At 34.3% G+C, this 27,977-nt stretch overlaps 3 protein-coding genes across 4 annotated transcripts in view; 2 read left to right on the top strand and 1 right to left on the bottom strand.

Annotated features, from left to right (window-relative positions):
• The window catches only part of LOC136410077 (uncharacterized), a 108,357-nt gene that overhangs the window by 26,806 nt on the left and 53,574 nt on the right, over window positions 1-27,977 (bottom strand). The window lies entirely within an intron of this gene.
• mbc (myoblast city) lies at window positions 174-16,464 on the top strand. Of its 2 annotated transcripts, XM_066391996.1 has the most exons (22): window positions 174-348; window positions 1,238-1,518; window positions 1,649-1,924; window positions 2,062-2,292; window positions 2,347-2,588; window positions 2,894-3,011; window positions 3,402-3,608; window positions 3,844-4,288; window positions 4,401-4,692; window positions 4,741-5,073; window positions 5,125-5,299; window positions 7,379-7,492; window positions 7,701-7,856; window positions 7,912-8,787; window positions 8,910-9,161; window positions 9,566-9,902; window positions 10,033-10,425; window positions 10,580-10,842; window positions 10,965-11,059; window positions 11,362-11,617; window positions 14,620-14,770; window positions 14,978-16,464. In XM_066391996.1, the coding sequence occupies exons 1-22, from the start codon at window positions 309-311 to the stop codon at window positions 15,247-15,249; spliced, it is 5,805 nt and encodes a 1,934-aa protein (XP_066248093.1). In that variant the 5' UTR covers window positions 174-308; the 3' UTR covers window positions 15,250-16,464. The 2 variants fall into 2 exon arrangements, with proteins under 2 accessions (XP_066248093.1, XP_066248094.1); XM_066391997.1 differs by lacking the exon at window positions 7,379-7,492.
• On the top strand, window positions 17,208-21,248 carry LOC136410074 (ionotropic receptor 25a-like). The gene is made up of 14 exons (XM_066392011.1): window positions 17,208-17,503; window positions 17,572-17,721; window positions 17,782-17,907; window positions 18,107-18,283; window positions 18,449-18,678; window positions 18,731-18,915; window positions 18,968-19,091; window positions 19,148-19,378; window positions 19,430-19,603; window positions 19,660-19,874; window positions 20,009-20,398; window positions 20,448-20,632; window positions 20,679-20,826; window positions 20,879-21,248. The coding sequence occupies exons 1-14, from the start codon at window positions 17,425-17,427 to the stop codon at window positions 21,243-21,245; spliced, it is 2,781 nt and encodes a 926-aa protein (XP_066248108.1). The 5' UTR covers window positions 17,208-17,424; the 3' UTR covers window positions 21,246-21,248.

The raw sequence follows: 27,977 nt of genomic DNA, 5'->3' as shown, positions 1-27,977 counted from the left end.
ATAAGTTTTATGAGCCAATTGTGTTTAATTTCTCTCGATTTAGGACCATTGATATGCACTCACACTGAAATAGTTAATTTCGGAACCCTTCTTTTGGTTTTATACGCCATATGTCATTTTAAATTTGACAATTGACATAATTCAATTCGCATCCCCACCCCGCCCATCAAAATATTTTTAATTTTGATTAATTAATTATTTTGGTTTTGCTTATTTTGTTTCTTTCAATTCTTATTAAGAGAGATGTGTTATTTAATTAATTTCGTTGTTTATTTAGTTTAATTTTATGTCAATGCAAACTTGGAATCATGTGGAATGATGTGAATGAAACGGACAGTTTTGGAATTGGTAAGTGGTACTGCTTTCCTACATTATTACAATGCCCCCAGCTAAGTTCTACTTAGCTTAAATAGAAAATAAATAGGTAGTTGGACCTCTTTCCCCTACATCGCAGCCGTATTAATTGGTAGTAATTGTGTACTATCTAGGCCTAGGCAACACCTAATTTTTAGTTTTTTTTCCATAAGCATTGTATAAAGTATTTTCAACGACATCGAGAAAATCAAGGAAAACCATTTTGTACCTATGTTTATTCTCAAATGAAAAGCATACTCAACTTTTATTAGTTGCTGTTAACATTGGTATTTATCTCTGTTTCTGTTACTATTACTATTTGTGGAAGATACACGAACAGAACAATTTGACAACATAAAGAGCTTCCGAGCAGTAATATTATTGTTTTTTAACAAATTTTCACAGTTACTGAAATTACTCTATCAGTATTATTCCATCATATTGACTGACTCCACTATAAAGAGTATTGTAGAATAAGTCTGTCAACTACTTACTGTAGGTTACTTTGACCCAAATAAAAAATAAAGTTTATATTAACATGAGTCTGTTTTTGCTTTCTGTAAGAAATACAAGGTGATAAAAAATAATAATTTTTTTAGTTTTTTTCTAACAAGTCCGTTCTGGCATTAAATGTTTTTATGAAAATTAGGGAGCATAGAATAGGTGTAGAGACACACCTTTTAAGAGGAAAAAAAAGGTTAAAATTTTACCAGTGCTGTCCTTATTGACGTGACCCTGAACATTTTAAACAAAACATATGATATGCAACTGGTTTCAAAAAATTAAAAATAATCCTCTGAATGCTTAATATTTTTGTGAAAACAATGAGGCCTCTTGAATATTTTACAGAACATTAACCATTTTCATGAAAACAATTTTTCAGCAATTTACAATTTTAATGATAAAGAACCTGAGAAGGAACCTTTTAAATTGAAATTAACGGTTGGGGATGCAGTCCGTATTCTACAAGAAGAAACAGATTGGTACCATGGATATGTCATCAATCACAGTCACGTTGTGGGTATTTTTCCAAAATCGTACATCCATAAGAAACAATGTGAAAGGTTTGAAGGTGGATTACCAGTATTTAAGGTCCCAGCTATTTGCCAGGAAATTACTTCCACCCTCAGAGAGTGGGGAGGCCATTGGAAACATTTGTACATGGTAAGACCGACATTTTTTGTTTGAAAGTTTCCATATTATATGAAATTTAAAAATTTCAAATAATGGCATTAAAGATGCGGTGTCATCAAAGAAGCCATTATTTGCTATTCAAACTTTCAAATAATTCTAGACACACAATAAGGCATTTGAGGATGTCAAAAACCAAATATATGACCTGGTCATACTACGTAGTAAAATCATCAGTGGCACATTGCCAATTGACGAAATTAAAAGGGTAACCAAACAGGCTGCCGAAGAAATTGATTTAGGTAATCGAATGTTAGGATTGGATTTAGTTGTTAGAGACAAAAATGGAATTCTAATCGACTCTGATGTGACCAGCACCATTCAACTCTTTAATTACCACAAAGACGCCACCGAAAGAATCAACAATAGACATTCAAAGGTTGGTATTTTTACACTATTTATTTTTTAATAATTTATAATAATTTTATTTGGCTTTACTATGTTCATTTATTAATAAAAGAAAAATAAGAAGTGGGTCTTTAATCAATATTTTAATAAAAGTGTCTCAACTTTCAGAGTGGAGAAAAAGATTATCAACCAAAGTCCGCCATCCAACAGTTTTCCAATATATTTTTAGTAGCAGTTAAAAATTTTACATGTAAAATATCAGAAGATGCAGAACTGTTAATGTGTTTATATGATGCCAAAGAATTTAAACCCATAACTGAAAATTATGTAGTTAGATGGACGAAAGAGGGATTGATGAGCGATTTAGATCAAATGTACAATTTGAGGGTCATGTTTACCGTATGTTTTTACAATTTGAAGTTTATTTGTTAGTGACATGTATTGTTATATTAGGATCTCGGAAAGAAGGACCTTGAACGAGAGAAAATATGTTTGGTTTGTTATGTGGTACGAATAGGATTGATGGAAGTTAAAGAAATTGATCACCGCAGGAGCACTATGAGTACGACTGTTAGGAAAACTCCATATGAGAATATGCGAAGACCTTGTGGAGTGGCGGCAATGGATGTCACGGGCTACATGCACGCAAAGTATGACGCTGACTTGGAGAAAGAGTTTTCAATACCGTTTGTTAGGTAAGGTAACAGAGATAGTAAATTGAGATAAAACAATAAACAAAACTTCTACTATCAGACGTATGTACAGGGCGTTCCAATTAAGAGTGAACAGAGTTACTATTAATAAAAACCAGAATAGTCTTCCTATGTATCTTAATATGTAATAGCGTATTGAATTTTTGCTCTTGAAAATATATAGAGTTAACTTACGTTTGCAACTTTGCACTTTCATGCAGTTTATATTTATTTTTGGTTTATTTAGTTAGTTCTGTTAAAATTTCAATGTAGGTGTTATTCAGTTTCACAGACAGCTTTTTTTTTAGTTGTGACAAAGACAACTTGGATCAAGTGTTAAGAAAAATCATCACAAAGGAAAAAATGGATCCTAAGAATCAAGCATTGTTTGTCAGTATGAAATTGCTGAGAGGCGATCTTAAACAGGTATATTTTTTTTAGAAAGTGACAATAAGTAATGTATATGAGAATGTTTACTTGATGTCGTTTTTAATTTAATGTAAATAGTTACATTTTAAATATTTTGTGGACGTGTGTCACGATCATAGGCTAAGAAGAACCCTAACTAAAGTAACATAAACTAGCTACTTTAATAATGAGAGTAATGATATCCTTGTTAGAAATCTTATTCCTTTTAGTGATACCACCTTTTTTGCGTTTCACAAATTCATTGGCGTATATTTTTCCTGCGAATTCAAATTAGAAATCTCTCAAATTTGAATTTTTTTGTATCATTCTGTTGTAAATTTTTGTAAAAGCTTCTCTTTTTAAATCATGAAGCAAAATCTTAGTGTTATTTGACAATATTTATTTCAGGTTAGGGAAGAAAATCCGCATCTGGTACTCGGAAACGTGTCCCGGGCACGGAAAATGGGATTTCCCGAAGTCATTTTACCGGGGGATGTGCGAAATGATCTGTATTTGACACTCGTAAACGGGGAATTTAGCAAAGGCAATAAAACAAGTGAGAAAAACGTCGAAGTGGTGGTTAAAGTGTGTAATGAAGAAGGAATTTCTATACCTGTAAGTCTGAGATTTAAATTATAATATAGATGTGTGGAAAATAATCAACCAGAACTATAGAGTTTATACTGTTCAACTGAATTTGAGCGTGTATTTGTCAATTTCTTGAGTTCAGTAACAGTTATGTTATGATAAAATCAGCCAATAAATTGATAATATAATGTCGATAACTTTAACTATCTTCGTTTCAGCTTAAAACAAATACCTGTTGTCAATTATTCTTTTACATTTTTAGGGAGTTATTACTTTAGGTGGGGGCGTCCCAGAAATAGACGAATACCGTTCAGTAATATATTACCACGAGGACAAACCTCAATGGCATGAGACTGTAAAAATCGCTTTAAGAATAGAAGAATTCAAGTCTAGTCACTTAAAATTTACGTTTAAGCATCGTTCCTCAAACGAAGCCAAAGATAAAAGTGAAAAACCTTTTGCAATGAGCTATGTAAAATTGATGCAGGAGAACGGTGTCACTTTATCTGATGCCCTTCACAATCTTATAGTCTATAGGATTGATTACAAAAAGTTTGATGAGGAGAGTTTGGAGTATATCAAATTGCCGTGTTTTACTAGTGAGATGAAGGACAATCAAAAACCGCAGCTTGCGGGGCTTACAGCAAGTACCAAAGATTCGTTCAACATATCTACGAATATTTGTTCTACGAAATTGACACAAAACGGTGAGTTGCCTTTAGAATAAATACCCATACTTTTGGCAGATAATTTTTTATTGTATGCTCTGTAGCTTCACTAAGTTTAGGAATCCTTCTAACATTTCACTATCATTTTCAGTTAATCTTTTGGGCCTCTTAAACTGGGCTTCACATAAAAATGCCATATCCTTGTCTCTGCAAAATTTTATGTACGTGGTCGGGGAAGAGATAGTAAAATTTCTACAGGACATATTAGACGCCTTATTTAACATTTTAATGGACGATCCTGAGAGCAATAAATATGATATCAACGTTTTCGAGTGTCTTCTACATATTATAACTTTAGTAACAAACGACTGGAAATATCTCCACTTTGAACCTGTTTTGGATTTGTATATACGAGAAGGATTTAGTGCTACTTTAGCTTATAAGTGAGTACAAAAAAAAGTGTTTTATTTATTTCATTATTCTATTTTTAGAAAACTAATTTCGATTCTTAAATCCATCATTAGTAAAGCGAGTTATAGTACCAGGGCCGAAGCCACTAAAGACAACTTGATATTCCGAACAATGAAAGCACTTCAGTATATTATGCGATTCGTTTCCCGTTCTAGAATACTTTTTCTTGAAGTTTATCCAGAATTTAATTTTGGAGACGAATTCGAAGAAAGCATCAGAGAACTCCTGCGAGACTTTATTTATTTGATGTCATCTGGAAATGATCAAGTGCTGAGAGAGCAAGGCGCTTGCCTAAAGTATTTGCCTAACACAATCCCAGATATTTTGCTGATATTTGATAAATGCGAATTGAGGTTTGTTGGATAATTAATGTGGGAGAAATCAGCGAACACAGATTTTTGTAGCGTTATTTTCTGTGATATGCTGAACAATATTCCTCCGGGTAGATTGACAAAACAAAAAATGATGACCATCAACGATATCGTGCATAGTAAACTGTGTTTGTATTCGGAATGCAGGAAAATCATCTTTCCCTTTATAACTGTTCAAGTGAAAACTTTACTCGAGGCCAACGATGAGGTAAATATTTTCAGATATATTGGCTGGCTTTCATATGTACGTATGTATATACAGTTTTCTACGTATTTTATTGCATTTGCTTTCACAATAGAGTTATATTATCAATATATATCTTCATACTTAATAATTTACCAGGCAGAAGCTGTACTTATCTGTAGTATTTAAACGAAATATGTGTTCAGAAATCCTTCGTTTTCGATAAACCCTTGTCATTTAGTTATTATGTTAGTTTCATAAATATAAATTGCTACCTTATTAGGACACTTTTTGAGTAGATTACGATGATATAGAAATTTTTCATAATTCAATCAGTTTTGCAGGTATAACATAAAGTTATTTTTTTAAATAGTAGCAGTTGTTAAATAGTGTAGTAGAAGTCGCAGTTGATTTAGGCATCATTGGAAAGAGGATTTGGCTCGCTACAGTTTAAATACATTTAAATGCCATCATTTTTATTTTAAATTTGAAACCATTGCCCGACACCTGCACAACTTTTACCTCATCTGAATGCGGTTTGCACCTCCAACTTTCACATATGTTTTGCTTACTGTCATTTTGTTTGTTTTAATGAGCCCCTGTGCTCTCTAAGCCTGTTTAATACATTCTCCAATTGCATTGGACCGGAGTAAATACAAAGTTTACATTTTGCTTCTTAAATCTGTAAAGAGGAATCTGTAGAACAAATTGATTTGAAAGTCTAAAGTTTCCTGGAAATCCTAACTATCACGTAAAGAGATGCATGATTTATGATACACATAAATTAAATGTTGACTTTTTTATCTTTTTTCTTTTTATATTTGGTTTAAATGATGTGATCATAAAACTTTCATTGTAGACGTCATTTGCAGCGATAGCTTTTTAAATACAAATGAAAAAACATGCTCAATTGGAATCTTTTTATTATATAATATATGTATAAGTTGTGTTGTTTAATTTTCTTTGGTTCAAAATTGCATAACGTTTTCACGTAACTATATTTCTTAATTCAAAAAAGTAATTTTTCTGCACGCCTGTTTTCCAAGGATGCTGAAACACCACCTCCTTGCACTGAGAACGCCTTGGCCACTATGTCAAGTTCACAACAATAGGTATTATTATGTTATGCTTGATACTTTATTCAGATATTGCATGCCTTTAGAAGTTTTTCAATTGATTCATTAATATGATAGAGCAAAAATTGATTCAGGGAGTATTAAGTCAAGTTGTATAGCCTGTAAATTGTATAGTACATACCAATGTGTTTACTATCTGTTTGCCAATAGCCTCAATGTTATTGTCTATCATAATGGAATAAATATCATTTACAAATTGACTGATTATATTATCCGGTACTGAAGTGAAGTAAATGTTAAATTTATGCCCTATTATAATACTAGAGTCTCAAGAGTGAGCTTTATTCAATTCATAATTGTTATAATCAGATAAAAACAAAGTCGACGCACCTCCCAAAATTTCTCAGTTTTAATCGGGATGGACATTTTCCTGTTTTATTGAGACACCAGTAAATCTCTGAAATCGGTTTTCGCTCTAATAGATAGTGATGTTACTTGAGTATGAACAAACATAGTTTTATAGTGTATTTGGAGTGCCGCATTTGTGTGTTCCAAGTGTGACAATATGGTCGTCTCTTTTTTATTGTCCGTGTTTTATCGTAATGTTTCCTAAGGTGTTAAAACTGTTACAAATAGCTTTCGGCAGTCGTATTGGCGCACTGAGTATTTTTTTAGCACAATTTTTTTATGCTTGCATTTGCCATTAGTAGTGTATTTTCTTTTCTAGTGGGTAATTTGAATTTGCTTGATATAGAAAATCCTAATTATCTTATAAGTTTTTCCAATAAGTTAATGTATTTCAGGTCAATCTAACATTATGACAATTTAGCATGGCATGACTTTTAGATATCTACTTGATTGAATTAGGTTAGAACTACTCTTTAGCATTTTTAGTTGTTAATATTATATTCTTACATTTTTTGTGATTTCATTTTTACTGGTGATTTTAAATTACTTTAACGTATTAACACCCCATTAATTTTGGGCGGAGATTTTGGATCAGTAGTTGTATGTAGTGGGATTATAGGGTGTTGTGATGCGGCAAGACGGGCGCAGGCAAAATCGATCAGTGGCCAAGGTAGCTCAGCTGCTAGGGACCACACAGCATTGCGTCAATCAACACGTCGGATACTCGGAAGAGGTGATCATATGCTCCCATCCCTTGTAATACATACATTAAGACATCATTCGCTTTACAATTTGCACTAAAATCTTAGGAAGAGATATCTGACTATGGTGATATTAATTCGTCCACATAGTTTTATAGTTAAATGTCTCTTGACTCATGCTTTGCACCTTCAGTATGTTTTCCTTTTTAATAACTTTCATAACATTCTTTTGTTTAATAGGTGGAACTGTGCATCAAAGTGTTAAGCGACATTCTGGTCCTTTTATTTCGTAAGGATGTAGGCCCCACATTTCAGGATATTAGCGAAATAATTCAGACTGACTTAAGGACTGTCATACAGTGTCACATAAAAATGCAAAGGGAAAATCCCAATGCGGTAGATTGTTCCTCTACATTCTCTTTTGACCTACACTAGTAATAATTTATTTTAGGGTCACATGGCTTCGGTGATGTTAGACATATTTCGTCAAATGACTGCGGACCATTATGAACACTACATAGATAGATTTGTGACAGATTTTGATAAGCTAGACTTTCTTATGGAAATTTTAGTCGTTTTTAAAGAACTTGTAAGCAGCAATTCCGTTTTCCCTAAGGACTGGTTCGACATGATTATGCTGCAAAACAACATAATTCTAAAGTCTCTCCGATACTTTTCTCACACAATTCGCGATATATTTTTCAAAAAGTTCGAACATGACGCTTGGAACAATTTCTTTCATTGTGCCATAGCATTCATGACTCAGGACGCATTGCAGTTGGAAAATTTCTCTTTCAATAAACGTTTAAGGATTATCAATCAGTACAATGATATGCGGAGAGAAATGGGGTTCGAAGTTAGATCCATGTGGTTCAACTTAGGTCTGCACAAGGTCCAATTTGTCCCGTCATTAGTCGGACTTACATTGGAAATGACTTTAATACCAGAAACGGAGTTGAGAACGCACACAATACCTATATTTTTCGATATGATGCAATGTGAGTTTTACTCCTCAAAGTTGGAATTGGAGAGTTTTGGTGATACGAAAAGGGATTCGTCTCATATAAAGGGCAATTTCAACGATTTCGAAAATGAGATGATAGTCAAACTTGACGCGTTGTTTGAGGGTGGAAAAGGAGATAGCGAGTATAAACAATTATTTTTCAACATCATAAAAGAATTGTGTGAAAAACATACGACGTTGAAAGAGGAGGGCATTAAATTTGTAACGATCGTGTCGAGGCTAATGGATAGTTTGTTGGATTATCGCAATATCATTTCAAATGATAGTAAGGATAGTACAATGAGTTGTACAGTTAATCTATTGGTAAGTTTAATCTTATGTATTTTTATTGATTATGTAAAACGGAAAATCTGACTTTGTAATTATAACTTGAACTGAAATTGAACCTACCGCATTCAATTAATAATTTGATGTATGAATTTCAGGACTTCTATTCTGAAATCGACAAAAAAGAAATGTATATAAGATACTTAAACAAGCTTTTCGATTTGCACATTGAATGCGATAATTATACAGAAGCCGCATTTACCTTAGAGTTGCACACCAAACTCCTGAAATGGACTGATGAATCATTGTCACCATTACTAAAGGGTGACAAGTATATAAACGCCCGAAATCATCGTGAGTTGAAAGAAGCTCTTTATTACACAATTATTGACAATTATAGTAAAGGAAAGGTAGGTTTTTGTTTAAATATACAATATAATGAAAATGGAACGTTCAGAATCGAATTTCATCTCTCAAAATCGAAGTCTCCAATGGAGTATGGGGATTTAAATACTTATACGATAACCGTGGAACTTTTCTCAAAATAATTAAATGGTTAATTTTTCAGTCATTTTAAAGACTGGTTTTAGGTACTGAAATCAAATTGATTTTATACGAAATTCAAGTTTTTGGGATATCTTCTAGTACAAAAACAAGGCTTACCATGCCGTACTCAGAGTTTCGCATTAATATTCAGTACAAAATATAATAAAATTCAAATAAACGGTTCTCGAAATATTGCGAGAGGTTCAAACTTTTATCATCCATCGTATATAAATAGTTTTTCTGCAGAAATTTACGTTTTATTTAATAGATGTGGGAGTACGCAATAATAAAATGCAAGGAACTAGCTGAGCAGTACGAGCAAGAAACTTTTGATTTTGATCGCTTAAGCGAGCTGCACACAAGACTGGCAGGATTTTACGATAGTATTATGAAACATGCGCGTCCTAAACCGGAGTACTTTCGAGTTGGGTACTACGGCAGAGGGTTCCCACTATTTTTGCAGAATAAAGTGTTCATATATAGAGGAAAAGAATATGAACGGCTTGAGGATTTCAATTCGAGGATCGTAAATGAGTTTCCGAGGGCGGAACTTTTAAATAAGCTTGACGCACCTGGGAGCGATATTACTACATCAGATAAGCAATGTATCCTTTTTTGTCTGCGGCAGAGTTAAAAAAACTAGCTAGAGTTAATATAATTTTTTCATTCATTGAGTATAACCAATTGACAAATATTCTGTTTGATGGGGAATTCTTCTTTGACCTTTAAAAACAGATATCCAAATAAATAAAGTAGATCCCGTGATGGAAGAGAAAAATCAACGATTTTCTGGCAAGTCTGTTAGTGATCAGATAGTTTGTTTCTACAAAGTGAACAACATCAAAAAGTTCAGTTTCTCGCGTCGTTTTACCCGAAAAGATCCCTTTATTGAGTCAGACAATGAATTTGCTCATATGTGGCTAGAGAAAACCGAGTTGCAAACAACGTACCCGTTACCTGGAATTTTGCGTTGGTTTCCAGTGGAAAAAACCATTATGAAGGAAGTGTCGCCCTTAAGAAATGCCATCGAAACTTTAGATGGGGCAAATAAGGATTTGTTCAATTTTGTTTCCATGTTTAACAAAGATAAAAATATATCAATTAATTTGTTGAGCATGAAGCTTCATGGTAAGTGTATACTTAAAAATGAAAAAAATAAATAGACAAAAATAGTAAATACTTAAATTCCAAAAAGTGTTTTCTTAGTAACCTAAAAAGGGACATTTTTTACTATTCTCATCTTATCAAAAAGATAATTAAAAAGCATTTTTCAATTTTTTAGGTATTTTAGACGCTGCAGTAATGGGAGGTACAAAAAATTACGAAAAAGTGTTTTTCACTGACGAATATCTTACTCGCCATGCCGATGATGAAGTGTTAGTGAATCGCTTAAAGGATCTTCTAGCAGACCAGATTCCGCTATTAGAGTTGTGCTTGCAAATTCATAAAAAGAAAGCACCGGATAACTTACAGCCGTTGCAAAAGCGTATGGAAGATTGTTTTACCATTATGAAGGATGAGGTAGAGAGGAAATATGGAAAACGGGTAAGTTTACTTATTTATTAGTACCTAATTTCGAAAGTGCGGCATGACAATATTATGTATTTAGGAAAACCTAATTTCCTAAATATATGAACTATTATCGATTATTTGTTTTTACTTTTCAGAAATGTGATATAAAACTTGAACCTGAAGTACAAATGAGAAGGCATTATAGTATTACCAGCGACACAAGGCTCTCTGACGTCACTATAACTCCTGAGTAAGTTACCTTGCTTTTCTTCGTTTAATTATATTAAAAAATCACCTGAATCATTATATCAATCAAACTTTGCCATGCTCTGTTCGCATATTAAATCCACTGTTTTGTCAGCTAAAAAATTTAAATTTTTTATCTTTCAAAATAGCGAAATTTTATATTCTTTTTAAGTATTAAAAAATATGCGGAACTCTATCATAAGTTCTAGCCTAGATGACCCAAATGAAATATCGAAAAGTAAAAGGATATTTAAAGAAATCTAGTTTTTCTTATGCCATTTTTACAAAATTCGTTGAATTTTTTAGCCATTCATCCCAACATCATAAAAGTATCGGTCCCTCTCCGTCCAAAAGTCTTTCTGTCACACCATCTTTCAATCACAGAAAATCAAGCAAAATTTCTAAACGCAGAAGAAGTAAAACGGAAGTCGTTCTGCCCCCTACCCCAACATCTTCAGGAACGTTGTGGTATACTTCTGAGGACCCATTTTCCTCCATTACATCATGTACAAATTCTACCACAAGTGGAACCGGAACTCCCCGTATTGAACTTACACAGGAGGTACAAACTATATATACTTATATATATATATATATATATATATACTATAAACTGACACCCTGTATACGTACGTCTACAGGAGCTATTTTCTTTATATATTTTATGTATTTTATTTTTATTCATACGTCTCAATTTGAAAACTTCCCACTTTTATTATCTCGCAACGGAATAGATTTTTTTTAAATCGCCGGAACACATCGATTTTGTTATCGAGGGGAACAATTTTAATACACAATTCATTGCGCTTCTTTCAACTTTTTACCCGACAGAGCCACCCTCTCAAATACCTTAAATGGTAAAGGGGGTTAAATGATACATGATTTTAAAGGGATTTTCATTCTCTATATTTTAATACTTAACTTCAACTGTTGCGTTATTAAGTTAGGCGTCTTTGATCAATTTAAAATCATTTTCCTGTGAGTGTTTTGAGAGCGTTGAAACCAAATTTTTTTAAATTCAAACAAAAAAAAGCAAAGAACTGACATTATTTTTAATATATGATGTGTGAGGAAAATGCGCAAGAACGACAACGGAAGTTTTTAATGCTAAAAATTCTAATTTTAATGTGAGCCATAGATATGTTTTAGACTTACCATACGTAAAACTTGAAGCTCAAAAAAATTTAATATTAATTTCTAAAAAAGTTTTGAAAATCTTTGAAACAGGTAGTGTTTTAAACTAATTTTTATTCGAAGCAGAGAGATGCACTCTTGAAACCTGAAACACATTTTTTTTTAAATTTTCGAAACAATTCGAGCTGTGATATCATTCTTTGGGCATGTCCAAACATGGTCCTAAGTACCTTTCAGAAGAGCCAATATTGCAAACAATTTCGGCTTGTAACTGAAATTTTAATTACAACGTTCTCATTGATCTGACAAAACTTTATCGTAAATCACAAGAAATAACAATGAGAACTCACCCCCGAGAACCAAATACATTAGCCAGAATCACGTCAGCAACATCCACTTTTACTCACAAAATGATAGTTAATCACCACTCATTTTCACTTACTAAGTCATATATACATTAATTGCGACCCTCATGAGTCTTTAAGACACAAGGAATCCCGATTATTCCGATTATTAGTGCAGCTCGCATTACGAACGTCTTGTCCATCGTCGCGCTAACATTCGAGTGAATCATCTACGAAGTGATATCGGTACTACCTGCCTTTTGTTAAGGTACAGCTGATCGGCCTTGGAAACGACACGTGCCATGTTTTCAGATTTAACAAAATGGGAGAAAAATTGCAAATTTAAGGCAATAGTTTCATTATGCAAATACTTTGACTCAATAAAAAATACATTTCTTTTGCAAAGAAAACTTGATCGAAAAAAGTCCGAAGTTTTTCGTGAACAATGCTAATTTAGAACATTATATCTCGTGTTCATAATTGATATACATATATAATAAAGATAAAGCTACTACCAATCTTAACATTTTGTTTCAGTTTGTTAAAACTTAACAATTTGGAGTGCTGAATGATAATTGCGATCTAATAAATTTAATTCTCTTCTGAACAGCTACCATAAGCATCGTGTCGCGATCCTGTAGGGACAACGTTTCTCTACCAAATTACCCAGAATTAATGTTTTTTATTTATAACACGTTTGCGGATAATGTATTTGACACTTAAAAAAAAATCTTGGAAACGGTTAGAGTTGCCTCCAAAAGAGCCAAAATGAACAAATAATTTCGACTGAAATCAAAGATGCACACAGTTGACATTGAATTTTATTTTCGAAAATCTTAATTGACGTGTTACCACTCAATTGAATTATATAAAAATCGATATTGGTACTAAAATGTACACCTAAAAATGCGAGTCACAGGACGAATGATAACAAAGGTCCGATAGCCTCCAAACCTTCAAATAACTTTACACCCTTTTTTGCGAGCGTACAACTCATTGGTCTAACCATGAAAACGATATGCGAAACGAAATAATATACAGCGTGTATATGCTTGAGGAAGGACATATAAACAGTGACAAAAATCACTTAAAGTGTCATCACAGTCAACAAAAATTTTCATGTCGTAGCCATTGAGAAGAAAGATTTCAGTTACCATTTATTTTCGACATATCACACTGCACTGTCTGGCCCCACGTTCGCCTATGGCTTTTTTCTTTTCGATCACCGAAAGTTTTCTTCGATTCAATTTGAGCTCCTTCCAAGTATGCTATTCAGCGATCGTGGGATTTTTACCCGCTTTCAACTCCGCACAATCTAAGGAAGATAATCTCGAAATTTATTGAAATGGCATTCCATTGCAAACAAAAATAAACCATAAAAAAATGCATGTTCTACATATGTAGATATTTCTGTTCGAGGACAGAGGCAATTTATTAGATTGATAAACATTTGCGGCAATGATTAATGCTTCTTTTCTTTTGATGGTAAATTGATTTATTGCAACAATTTCCTAATCATAAGATATGTTTGAATAAAAAAATCTTAGGTGCAATGCTATCAAAACACTTATAGGAAAAATGATTTTAGAATTATCAAATACATCTAATTTGTTAACGGAACAATCGCATGTAACAAATCAGGTACCAAAATTAGAGAATGAAAAGCCCTTTAAAATGATATAACTTTAACCCTCTTTACCATTTTATTTTGAGAGATTGTAATGTGTATTGTAATTGTAATTGTAATGATGAGATATTTGTAAGGGTGATTTTGTGGGGTAGAGAGTTGAAAGAGACGGAGTGAATTCTACATAAAATTACTCCTCCTCGATAATAAAATCGACGTGTTCCGGCGATTTTTTTAACAATCTGTCCTGTTTCGAGATAATACAGGTAGAAATTTTTTAAATCAATACCCAATGTACAGCTTTAAAAAATTCTATTCAGTTATCTGCAAGAACACTGAATTTGAAATTGAGCCAAATTTTATTGGTGCAATTATTTTTATGCGAGATGCATATTCTAAAGGGATAATAATGCATTACGTTTCTTTTCTTATACGTTAATCTAATCATATCTTCTTTAGTTACACTCCACGAGACCTCTGAGATCAGAAATAGAAAAGGAAAAGCGATTGAGCCGGCCTTCTAGTGGACAGTTTTCAAGACCGGGTAGTGTAAACCTTCAACTTAGAGGTACAAATAGTTCTGGAACCAGCAGTAATAGAGATTCAATGGGTACGTGTAATCTCTGTACGGAATATGCTAAACGTCCTGTATAAAATCAACATGACGACAGTAACAAACATATTCCTTTTTAATCACTGTCGAAATGGAAACCAAAAGAAATGATCTTTCTAGTAGTTTTTTTAATTTGCTTCTACCCCTCGCCGATAGTCTACAATTTTTTCATAAACTGAAGAACACATAATAATACCCTTGTAGGTACTACGGATTCGAATATTAGTGAAGAAGACTTACTCCCTCCTCCGTTGCCGGCCAAATACAAAGACAGCATCGCTGATTTTAGCAATTTAGCCATCAACGAGAACTTGAGTTTCTTACATTCTCGAAGTTCGTCCGTAAGCAGATACTCGTATCAAATTACAAGGGATGCGAGTTCCACAAACGAAGAAATTGATGCCGACGACAATGACATACCCCCCAGTCCCCCACCCAAACCTCCTAAAACCAAACAACATGCACAATGCCAGTAATGGGAAGATAGGAAGACTTTATGGCGTATTTTTTGCTACGTGGGTATTTTTCTAAACAAATTTGAAGGTGTATTATTTAGGCTCGTTCAGATATGAAAAACTCATTAAGAAGGTGAAATATTGTGAAAAACAAATATTAAAATGTCAAAATTGTCGGGTTAGAAATAGCATTGGAAAAAAAGCCGCTGCCACTGCTATTTTTAAGAAATTCTAAATCGACCATGTCTGTCAAGTTCAGAGAGTCTTAGTTCGGATTATTCCACACCTTGCATTACCAACTTAACAAGTTCTCTTTAATGAACGTATTGCATCTGTGAATAAGCCAAAAAGTCTAGTTAAACCGAACGGAAAATTCTCTAAGTCTGCACAAAAATGCGCTAAAAGTACAAGACTGTGGTGAAATTGCAATTGTTTCATTTATCAGCAATAAAATATAGTCACTCCGTCTATCGCTCTTTATTGTTACTTGAAAAAATTAATGGAGGGGTGTATCTTTTTATCATTTAGTTGCCCTTAGATGAAAATCTGAGAACGCAACATGTTTTTATTGCTTTTAGTATTAGTTGTTGGTTGTAAATCATCACGGCAACACCATTGTATAAATTGCATGTTACGTGGTATTGTTACCATAAGTGCCATTATAATATTAACTTGTCCAATGACAGATTGCATTAACGCTACTAGAAATACGGAATTTTAAAAAATGCATTTTCTCTAGTTGAGGTTTAGATTTCAATATTTCCGCATCGATTAATAACATATTGTCGTATATGATAAATAATATCTACCGAGATACCATTGCTTGGATGTACGTAAGATTTCTTTTTGAAAAACTCGTAGAAGTAATATGTTTGTGGCGTGTTTTGACTCATATATATGGCTGAAAATGTCCGTTATTCTTAAACCAGTTCAAATAACAGGCCTGAAATATATGCTCGTACAGCTGGCTGTTCTCTTATAGATCTTTAAAATTTATTTACATTCTTATACGTAACACTATGAACTGATATTTGCTGATTAAAAAAAATCGTTAAGAATCAATTTCTGAGCTTGCTGGAACATCTTCAACAGTGAAAAATAGACATGCTTTTTTCAGCTGTATGATTGCTGTAGCGTGGTGCGAAACATGTCATTCGACATTTATTAAGTATTTTTGTATATTCATTTTCGTTTAACCAAAGATTGTATTATTATAAAACTTGTTAAATAAAAAACACTTTTGATACCGAAACTGGTTTATCTTATTATATACATTAATAGCCCTACAAATGTGTATGTATTTTAAAATTCTTATCATGACTAATAGTACTCGTACATTACTGTATACCCTCTTCCAACACATGCAAGTGACACACAAAAGTTAACTGCATATGAATCAATGGATTCATTCATGGGAAAAATTGGTAATTCAATTCAAATAGCGCTGGGTACTACCTCGAAATATAACATCTGAAAATAGTTTTAAAATTCTCATCATCACAAAACAAGAGAAGTCAATGGCGTACAAGGTTCCGGCTGAAACATAAACAGTACCAGAAACTAGTTTAAGATGTTCATATCAGAGTTTATATAATTCTGCCTCGGAAATTGTGTAGGTTTGGAGTATGTGACTGAGGAAAATAATCTTCAGAATTCAGTGGCGTACTATATAATAATATATATTTTTCTGTCAATCTATCAGTTTCTAGACATACAAATAATTTTAATGTCAATATGATAAATTATCGAAAGCATCATTATTTTGAGTAAATGTTTTCGTTTTTGCTCCTTCCTGGCAACATATGAACTGATATAGTTTTTGCATTTACAGCCGTAATGTTAATAATTTTTTTATTAAATACCATTCATTCAAAATTCATTTAAAGCAGCATAAGATCAATTGCCAATTTCATCAAAGCAATAACAACTAAAATGTTCAAGAAAAAATTAATATACGAGGAAGGCTTTTACGTTTAACCATTTCACTCATCACCATTTTTCAATTGGAACTTATTCCTAAATATATGCGAAGATTCCACATATCCCCGCTTTGTTTGTATCTTTCCCATCATATTCGATTTTCACATGAGGGTGTATACAAGGAAAAGTTAACAGGATTATAAATACTGTATTCCTGAGAATAAGTAATATTGATCTGGAAGAATTTATTACTTCAGTGGTTTTTGTGGGTTACAAATGTTTCTCCTCGTTTGTTTATGGATATTGCTTGCATCTAAAATTGCTTATGGACAAACTACGCAAAACATCAATGTCAGTAAGTAGGAAAACTTTACTTTATTATTCTAAAATGGGTCATCGCTATATCCTTTGTAATATTCTTAGTATTTGTAAATGAGGAAGGTAACACAGTGGCCGACAAGGCCATCAATGTGGTGATGAATTACATTAAGAAAACCTCAAAATTGGGCTTGAGCGTCGAGATACAGCGAGTGGTTGGAAACAGGACTGATTCTCAAAACATTTTAGACTCATGTAATATCTTGATAATCTCTTTAAATCCGAAATATAGGTCCTTTTCTTAAATATGTATAGTATGCGCAACCTATCAGCAAATGTTGGATTCCAATACTCCACCACACTTGGTATTAGACGCAACTAGGGCTGGGCTGGCTTCAGAGACTGTAAAGTCGTTTACGTCAGCCTTGGGACTGCCCACAGGTATATTTTTAAAAAATCAAAAACCAATAGTCTAGTAATAAACAACAGAAAAGTAAAATGGATTTTGTAGTAGGAATTTAACATATCAATCATCATTCGTATCACGATTCAACGTATCAATCGTCAATATATTAATTTTGCTGTTTGAGGAGTGATTTAATGATGATGAAATAAGGTTGAATGAGTTAATGCCTTCTAGTTAGCGCATCTTACGGGCAACAAGGGGATTTGAGGCAATGGCGCAATATACAGTCAAACGAAGAAGAATATCTGGTGCAAATCTCTCCTCCGGGCGACATCATTCCTGAAATGGTTCGCACCTTGGTATTAAACCAAAACATCACTAATGCGGCTATACTATATGACGATACATTTGGTAAGCAAATAGGTGTACCGCTTCATTGAAAAATTATAAAAAATTTAAGAAAAAAATACGTCCTTGGTAATAAGGTGAAGAAAAATGATTACACAAATCTAGATTGATGTGATAGAGTGGTGATTTGCAATTTTAACACTTGGTTAAATCAGAACTTTTCCCTAGTAATGGATCACAAATACAAAGCCCTTCTGCAGAATGTCGCTACACGTCATTTGATCGACGAAATCAATCATGACTCTAGTAAAATTCCTGAACAACTGGACAGCTTGGTGAAGTTGGATCTGAAGAACTTCTTTGTTCTTGGTGATTTGAACACCATTCAAATTGTTCTGGAATCTGCCGATCTGAAGAAGCTGTTTAACCGGATGTACGCTTGGCACGTTATGACTAAGGTGAGATAATTTTCACAAAAAAAAACCTATTTTGAATTGGTTCAGTCTTTAGGACGCTGGAGACATCAAGGCATCAGTACCGAACGCCACGGTTTTATTCGCAAAACCTTTAGTGAATACACAATATCAGGACAGACTTCGTAATATTGGGAACGCTTATCAGTTGTCGAATGTGTTGCCGGAAATTGATGGGGCGTTTTACTTCGATTTGGCCTTGAAGGCGTTTTTGGCCATCAAGTACGCTATTATAACTAATCATTTTAAAGAAGACCAAATTATAATGATTTAGGGAAATGCTACTCGATGGATCTTGGAAGAAGAACAACGTCACTAATTTCGTCACATGCGACGACTACGAACCGAAAAACAGTCCAAAAAGGTTCAATCTGAATCTTCGTTCTTATCTGCAAAAAGTATCTACTTAGCTACATTTCATTTAATTCTGAAATAAGTAAAGCCCAATATATAGGAATCTTTAGAACCACCTACATATGGTCCATTTTCAATCACCACAAACGGACTTAGCTACATGGAGTTTTCCATGTCGCTTACAGCAGTTTATGTGAGATCAAGTGCTTCAGACAAGTCTGTATCCCTGGGAGTGTGGCAGGCTGGGTTTGATAACAATTTGACTCTCACAGCTCCTAAAGACATGAAGAATTATACCGTTGATGTTGTTTATAGAGTGGTCACGGTCGTGGTAAGCAACAATTAGATATTTGAAACTTTTATATTCCACATTATTTCGCAGCAAAAGCCATTTATATACAGAGATGATGACCTCCCTAAAAAATTCAAAGGCTACTGTATTGACCTTATTGACGAAATTGCTAATATACTTCATTTTGACTATGAAATTGTGGAGGTTGGCGATGGGCAGTTTGGCAATATGGATGAAAATGGCAATTGGAATGGCATTATTAAGGTTTTATTTATAAGTTTTTTAAACCTATTCACTTATTAATGTAAATTTTTATACAGGACCTCATTGATAAAAAGGCAGATATCGGATTGGGATCTTTATCTGTGATGGCTGAACGAGAAAATGTTATTGATTTTACAGTTCCGTATTATGATTTGGTGGGAATTACCATATTAATGAAGCTTCCAGAAACACCTACTTCTCTCTTTAAATTTTTGACCGTACTGGAAAACGAAGTTTGGTTGTGTATTTTAGCAGCGTATTTTTTCACCAGGTAAATGCCTCGAGATAAACCTACTCAATTGCCAATGAGAATTGTATTATGAGTTGCCTAAACTTAGCAGGTTGAAATGTCCAATTTGACTACATTTACACCGCAGCCTTAACATCATATTTTTCGCATTATAGCTTCCTGATGTGGGTTTTCGACAGATGGTCGCCTTACAGCTACCAGAACAATCGCGAAAAATACAAAGATGATGAGGAAAAACGAGAGTTCAATTTGAAGGAGTGTCTGTGGTTTTGCATGACGTCTTTGACTCCTCAAGGAGGAGGTGAAGCTCCTAAAAATCTGTCTGGTCGCTTAGTAGCAGCAACATGGTGGCTGTTCGGCTTCATCATCATCGCTTCTTACACAGCAAATTTAGCCGCTTTTCTCACAGTTTCGCGTTTGGATACTCCCATAGAATCCTTGGACGATTTGTCCAAGCAGTATAAGATCCAGTATGCCCCAGTTAACAGCAGCTCGACCATGACTTATTTCCAGAGGATGGCAGACATCGAGGGAAGATTTTACGAGTAGGCAAGTATGTCTTTAAAATTTATGAGTTCACTTAAAATTTTTAAGAATATGGAAGGACATGAGTTTGAATGATAGCCTTAGCGATGTGGAGCGGGCCAAATTAGCTGTGTGGGATTATCCAGTGTCAGATAAATATACGAAAATGTGGCAAGCGATGAAGGAGGCTGGCTTACCGGAAAATTTGGAAGCAGCCTTAAATCGAGTGAGGGAGTCCAAGTCTTCATCTGAAGGTATGTTTATAAAAATATAGATTTCGTGCACAGTACATATTTTCAGGCTTTGCTTATTTGGGAGACGCAACTGATATCAGGTACCTGGAAGCCACCAGTTGTGATCTTATCATCGTAGGGGAGGAATTTTCCAGAAAGCCTTACGCCATTGCCGTGCAACAGGGATCACCCTTGAAGGATCAGTTCAATACCGCGTAAATGCTACATATTAAAAAGGCTACGTTTTAATAAATCATTTTTATATAGAATCCTTCAGTTGCTCAATCGACGCGAACTAGAACGTCTCAAAGAAAAATGGTGGAACAAAAACCCAGAAAAGAAACAGTGTGAAAAAGCCGACGATCAACAAGATGGCATTAGTATCCAAAACATCGGGGGTGTTTTCATAGTTATTTTCGTTGGAATAGGGCTAGCATGCATCACGTTGGCTTTTGAGTACTGGTGGTACAAATACCGGAAGAATACGAGCGTCTCTAATGCAGTGGAGCAAGCTGGTAAACACCAGCACAAGGGTTTGGGTTTTTCCAATAAGGAAACGGAAGGGTGGTTTAAGAACGATGAAGGGGAGTTGGCTTTGAGGCCTGGAAAATTGTATATTAAACCTAGACATTAGATATATATATTTATATATAGAAGGGAGAAAAGATATATACACTACAGCACATTTTTTGTCATTTTTGTCAAAAAAGAAATGAGATTTTCAACATCATCAGTACTTATAACGGGAAGCAACGAACCTTGCAGCTCTACGTCGTTAGAAATTAGCTACATTGGATGTAATCAAGTTGCATGTAAGACTTTAAAAAATAAGCAGTTTTTCCCTAGGCGCTTTCTGAAATATCAATATTAACTGAAATGCAAAGTGTTTTCAGCAAGCAGTGGTGTATCATTTTTCTTCAAAAAAGTTTCACGCGCCGCTGGTGGACCTGAAAACGTTATTTTTATTGAAAATTATACGTCCCCTGTAGCTAGTAACACCTACGAAATTTCGTTCAAATATCCCAAGCGATATCGCTGAAATGAGTAATTTTTAATTATTTAAATAAAATTTGAACACTCCGTCTATCTACTAGAATTAATAGTTTTAGAAGGTTTCAAAGGAAAATATTTAATTTTTGATATTTGATAATACATAGAAGTATTTCCCTGACTTTGGAATCATCCTATATGTTAATGTTTGCCTTGGGAAAAAAAAATTGACATCAAAATTATAGAGAAATGAGCATTCTTAACGGAAGAGCCAAGGAAATACATCCGTTTATTTCCTTATTTTCTGCCACGTTTGAATTGTGGGTTTATGCACAATATGTGTATAATGTACTGATTAGATAGATTTGTAGTGAAATAAAACTGTTTTCTCAACATATCTTCTTCATTTCATTATAATGTACTTTTTGCTGCATAGTTTAGATACTACAGTATGATACAGTATGATTTTGTGGTTAATCCTGATAAGTTCTTGCAAAAACATTGATGAAAATCGACGCCATCACTATTTTTTTAATGTATCTTAATGTAAAAGCCCAATTTTCATTGGACGTTTCTGTTCCCGAAATTTGCCTTAGTTATAATATATCACATGAAGCGGAACTTATAATTTTAAGGTAGCTGAAATTATACCGTCATTCTTAATTTAAAATAAACTTTATTTACTAAATATTATTATTATTATTATCTCGGGCAGTTTTGTAGGTTCATGTTCGCGTTGGTAACTTACTTTCAATAGACAAGACACACTGAAGCCCATTTCAAGGCGAGGTTAGGCAATTTGACGATAATTCAGGACGTATTGCATCGAAAAGTTTTCACAATTTAACGTCAGCACTGGTGACTCCATCACCAATAGACTGGTCAAAGTTCAATACCGAAGGTCAAGTCCATGAGTAAGGGCACATACGCACCAAGTGGGTACCCGTAATGCAATCAGCCGTTTGATTGACCGCATGCAATAAAAATGCATGTTAACTTACGGGAAAACTTTATATGTATTCGTACCATCATGGGGCTGATAGCGCGAGTAGAAGTAAAGTTTCCCCCTAAGTTAACATATCTTTTTATGAGCATGTAGTCAATCGAATGGCTGGCCGCATCACGGATATCAGCTTAATGGGTATGTGCCCTAAGACAACTACCCACAGCCTACAGCCAGGGGTAAGTTGCCATTTATCATGATGACTTAGCGTAAAAACATATAAACTATCCAGTACTAAAACCAATGTAAGGCGTAATGCTGAAATTCAGCTGTGGTGCCGGTCGGTTGTATGATTAATTCAGTATTTCTTATACAATATACAATCTGTGAAATTTAATAAAAATGATAAACTTACTTCTTTGACGGCATTCAGTGGCAACAAAGGGCCGTTGTTATTCCTTCCCGTTCCAAATACTTTATTAAGAAAACAACCAGCTCCTTAACTGCTTTGGTATATTAAAAAACACTAATAATAAAGGTGGAATATACTCACACTAGTCTCTGTTTTTTAAAGAACAGCATGCGGTAAAGTAATTACCAGTAAAACGGGAACTTTGATTGAATACAATGAAAAATTGGATGGATTTTAAGTAAACACAACCGCCACGGCAAAATAAAATGGCGGAATGATGAAGGCGTAATGTCAAAACGGCCAAACATACAACAAATTTGGCGCCACCGCGTCCCGCTGCCAATATTGTTAATATTTTTATTATTTATTTACCTTCATGTTAAATTGAAATATTTTACTATACGTTAGAGGGGGGTTACCCTTAGGTCCAAGTACTAGTTGCAGCTCAACTTTAGTTATTGTTTACTTATAGAGACGAATTCCTCGTTGAACTTTTCATATATTGAACGTGAGTGTTGGCAATAAAGTCACGTGATTTATGACGCGCATCAATTTTGGTACTAGATAATTTATAGTGCGGCATCGCACCTCTTCGCGTACCTTGACGTTCACCTCGCCGCCCGGCGATGGTAAATCAAAAGAATAAGTTGTTCACTAAGCATCGCACCTTAATCCTCACATCTCTGTAAAATGAAGAACAAAATATTTTGCTTTCCAGCGGTGAGGTGCTTGAAACTTGCTCCGTGATTGGTTCTCGCAATCCCCCGCTCCCCCATACAACGGCAGTGTATGATGCGTTTAATCAGCAGTATCCCATTTTCGTCAAGTAAATACCATATCGTCCCTTCAAAGAAAAGTAGATTTAAATAATAAATATTTGGAAGTTTTATTTAATATCTACTTTAGTTTTAGTATTTAGTTCATTAATATTATTATTGCCACACTGCTGTACCCATGTAGACATTAGTTAAAATGTCACAATGAGTTTTTTTAAGTGAGGGTATTCTTTTTAATTAGAGATTCTTTCGTGCTACGTCAACGTTACTACTAATTTTTCTTCCACGCTGAGGGGCTGCTTATGTAAGTTGTCTTATTCTTGTCCTTCGATTCTTAGTTCAAGAAGCTCAAAAATGTAATTAAACATAGGCTGGATAGTTAAGTATTCACAATATCGGTTAGGATTCCTTTAATCTGCTAATACAAATGAAAGAATTCACTAAGTCTAGTACGCTGTAGATTTACTGGATACACATTCCATCTTCGATCTCCCTTTGCCATGAATAGGGTCTATACCAAGCTATTTGGCAAGGCACCGTCACTAACTGAATCGGGCAACGTTTTTACTGCCTCCCTGTTCCTAAGGAACTAGACAAATAGACTGCGATAAAGGGCGATGTAAACTTCTTCACTGTGTTAATCATCAAATATTCAATTCCACGCGTCAAGGTGCGATGCTTTATTATGCTTTTACCCTGAGGTAACTCGGTTCCGTGGGGACGTCACACCCCAAAGCAGCTAGTAAAACTTCGCTGCCACCTGCGGTATTATTATTAAATCGCACTAAAGTCAGAAATTTATGGGGTACCGCGGGTGCATCACATATTGATGTACCCGCTGGTAGCTTCCCTTCAATAGACGGAATAGAGCGAAGCCCAGTGGAAGGCAGTTTGGTCCTAATTTGGAACGTACTGCATCGAAAATGGAAAAAAATCCCATTCCCAATTCTATCCAGAAAGTAATGGTAACAATAATGAGCGTTTATTAAAAGAAACCTCAAGTAAGCGTTGAAACATCAGACGCATGTCTTGGATAAATTTATGTTATCAGTAGCCGTGTTCAAGAGTCAACAATTGTGCAACTGTTGGGGTTTCTGCTGAGGGACACGCAAACAGATTTAGGGAGCTGACGCCATTTTTGCTCTGAATTTCAAGCGGTTGCCAAATTCTGGTACAACTGCTGAACGTGCCCATTGTCATTTGTTGACTGATTCAAAAGTTTGAGTGTTTGTAAATGAAAACTGTACGACTTAATCAACGACCTACGTTTGTGACTCACCGCCCACTGAGGTTTTTTAACGAATATTTTTTTGCATTTGGAAAAAGTTTCAAGTGCCTTGCATGGAAAATTTCTTCTAACGTCATCAAGGTTGCGCTAAATCCTCGGATAAATCTAAAATATGTATTTTTATTTATCGTCAGGGGTATGATTTGAATTCAAGCCTGACTTCTTTGTCAATTCTTTTCGAAAAAATTGTAGGCGAGGGTGATTTTTGACTCTGCTGAAACACCTTCCGCAGCAACAAACAGACGAGCATTTCTCAGTCGCGTCATTGCGGTAGCGTGATGCGAAACAGGTCATTCGGCACTATTTAGTATTTTTGTATATCCGCTTTCGTTTAATCAAAGATTGTATTATTATGAACCTTGTTAAATAAAAAACACTTTTTTGATACCGTAACTGCTTTATCTTATTGTGCGCATTAATACAGTGGGAGTTTAAAGAAAAACCTAAATTTTATTATAGGAATTTTACACCTCTATGTTCTACAATTCTATTTACTTATCCTATTAACCCTTAGCCTAAGATTCAGAGTAAAAAAAGGCGTCAACTATGTCGCTAAATTAAAACCACATAAATATTTTCACATATTTATTTCAAAATTTGTGGAAGTCCATAGCCCTACAAATTCGTCTGTATTTAAAATTTTCATCACGACCTATAGTACATCACTGCATACCCCCCTCCCAAGACACGCACGCGACACACACAGAAGTTGACTGCATATGAATCAGTGGGTGAACCATTTTTCTACTTTCAGCAAGGTGATTATTTATATAAAAATATACTACGAGCAAATAGCACACCTTTCCGCTTTCTCAAACAAAAAATTACATTAAAATTTTGCTGGAAATTTGGTTGGAATGTTCGCAATCAACAACTAGCAGGATATGCAATGATCTCTTGGGCTAAATAACTTTTGAACCAGTTACCAAAATTACACGTAACTGCACTGTGACGTTACTGCCTGGGGGATTTAGTCCCCGCGTTTAAATATTGTTAAAGCAGATTTTCACCAACAAGATTTTTATTAGAGAATTCCCACTCAGCATTCAGAGTTGGTGAAAATTTACTTGTTTATGACTGTGCATAACTAAAATTATTTAAAAAAATCTTTGTTTGCAAGTAATTTCCAAAAATCGATCCCATAAAAACTCTTTTAGTTCTGTTTTGAAAAATACTGTAGAAGTTATTATTTCAAAGCGTTTATTACATAGGCGCAGTAGAGATGTCACGTTGATGTACAGACAAAAGAGGCAACATAAGGTTGTATTAAGTATTTCATATTTAGAACTAAAACATTTGTTTCAATCTAACATCTCGACATGCTTAAAGTTTTTGATTAAATGTATTACACTAAGAATAAGATCAATTTACATTCTTTAACCGCACGTTGAATCACCGTAAAAGAATGCAGATCGTCGAAAAATAAAACATGTTTTTATACATAAGTGATGAGAATCATTAGTTTTACCCACGAGGAAATGGGCAATACTTCCGAATTAATAATCCGCCAATATGCCATAAATTTTGAAGAAATTTCATACAATAATGAATATTAATTTCATCTGACATAAATATGTACACAAACATGACCAAACTAAAAATACATACAAAGACCGTTACAATCTAACTTAAGTAATAATTCACAATGAAGAAATTGTAAGGCAAAGGCCAATCTTCGCGGTTAGGACTTTTACACAATGAAATTGATGATTCTTCCAGTTTTATCGACTTACTAGGAAGAATAAGAAAAAACATAAATATGTATGTAGAGTCAACTAAGGCGCGTTTCATGGTTAAGAATGCACAATACTAGGGACAATTTCAGGCGTCGATTTGAGATTACAGTATTTTGATACAATACTGTCGGTCCTTCTCCTTTCGAACAATTCTGTACTTTTGCTTGCTAGAGACATATCTCTTAGAATCAGAAATCCCAGTGGTGGCCGCCCCATTTGGCACACCCTGCATTGAGAACTACTGAAAGACAACTCGAAAATTGTAATTTCTAAATTCAACAGCGTGTTCATAGGTTGATTCACAGAAGATTAGTTCAAAAAGCATACGAGTCTCACAAAAAAGTTAAATGCTAAAGTTTCTAGGCTTAAATAATTTGTGTATATGCGGGGCGTTTAATTTTCGCAGGCAAGTTTCTTATCTTAAATGGAACGCATTCATGTTATGTTTAACATTCGTTAAAATTTATGTTTAGACCATTGGAGCTGTAGTATAAATCGGTGAACACTTTGTTCACTACTTCTGTTCGTAAAGGATGAAACTTTTTATCAATTAGCATATAATTTAGTTTCGAATTGACATGGACAATGCCACTAGGCCGAAAACATGTGATCACGTGTGTAATTCGCTCCTGTACGATTGAGTATACGTTGCACCGTACTACACGTAGCAATTGCATCACTGGCACCGCAAGAGAAGTTATAAATACATTAAGGCAGTGCATATTTTCCTTGTTGAGGTGTTGTGATTGGCTTTATCTTGTCCATTTATGTTTTAGCGCCGACGGTAAAGCGAGCGCCAACGTAAAGTTTATAAATCCCGCTTTGAACCATTTAAATATTATTAAAAATGAAAACAAAATCATAACTAACCCGAGAAACACTTAATCATCACGATTAAAGACATTTCAGGATAAGCCATATTCACATTTTATGTGTGATTAACTGGAGTATTCCAATGAATTATTTCGAATTTATCCACTCTCGCCAGCGCGGTTCGTCTCTTGCCGAAATAAGAAGGAAAATTGGCGGGCAATTTTGAATTCGTTCCTAACTCCGCCCTGCAGTGTAACATTCAACACTATTTTCTCAACCATTTTGCTTCTTATGTATGATCGACTGGAGATGAACCGAACTAACAAGATTTGTTACTACTACTCTGAACTCATTTTCGAGGTGCTCGAATTGTCCAAAATATAAAGATGGCGTGCTTCAAATGCTTTT

Source organism: Euwallacea similis, chromosome 7, assembly GCF_039881205.1.
Source record: "Euwallacea similis isolate ESF13 chromosome 7, ESF131.1, whole genome shotgun sequence".
Lineage (NCBI taxonomy): Eukaryota > Metazoa > Arthropoda > Insecta > Coleoptera > Curculionidae > Euwallacea > Euwallacea similis.
This window is presented reverse-complemented; position numbering and strand designations above follow the sequence as displayed.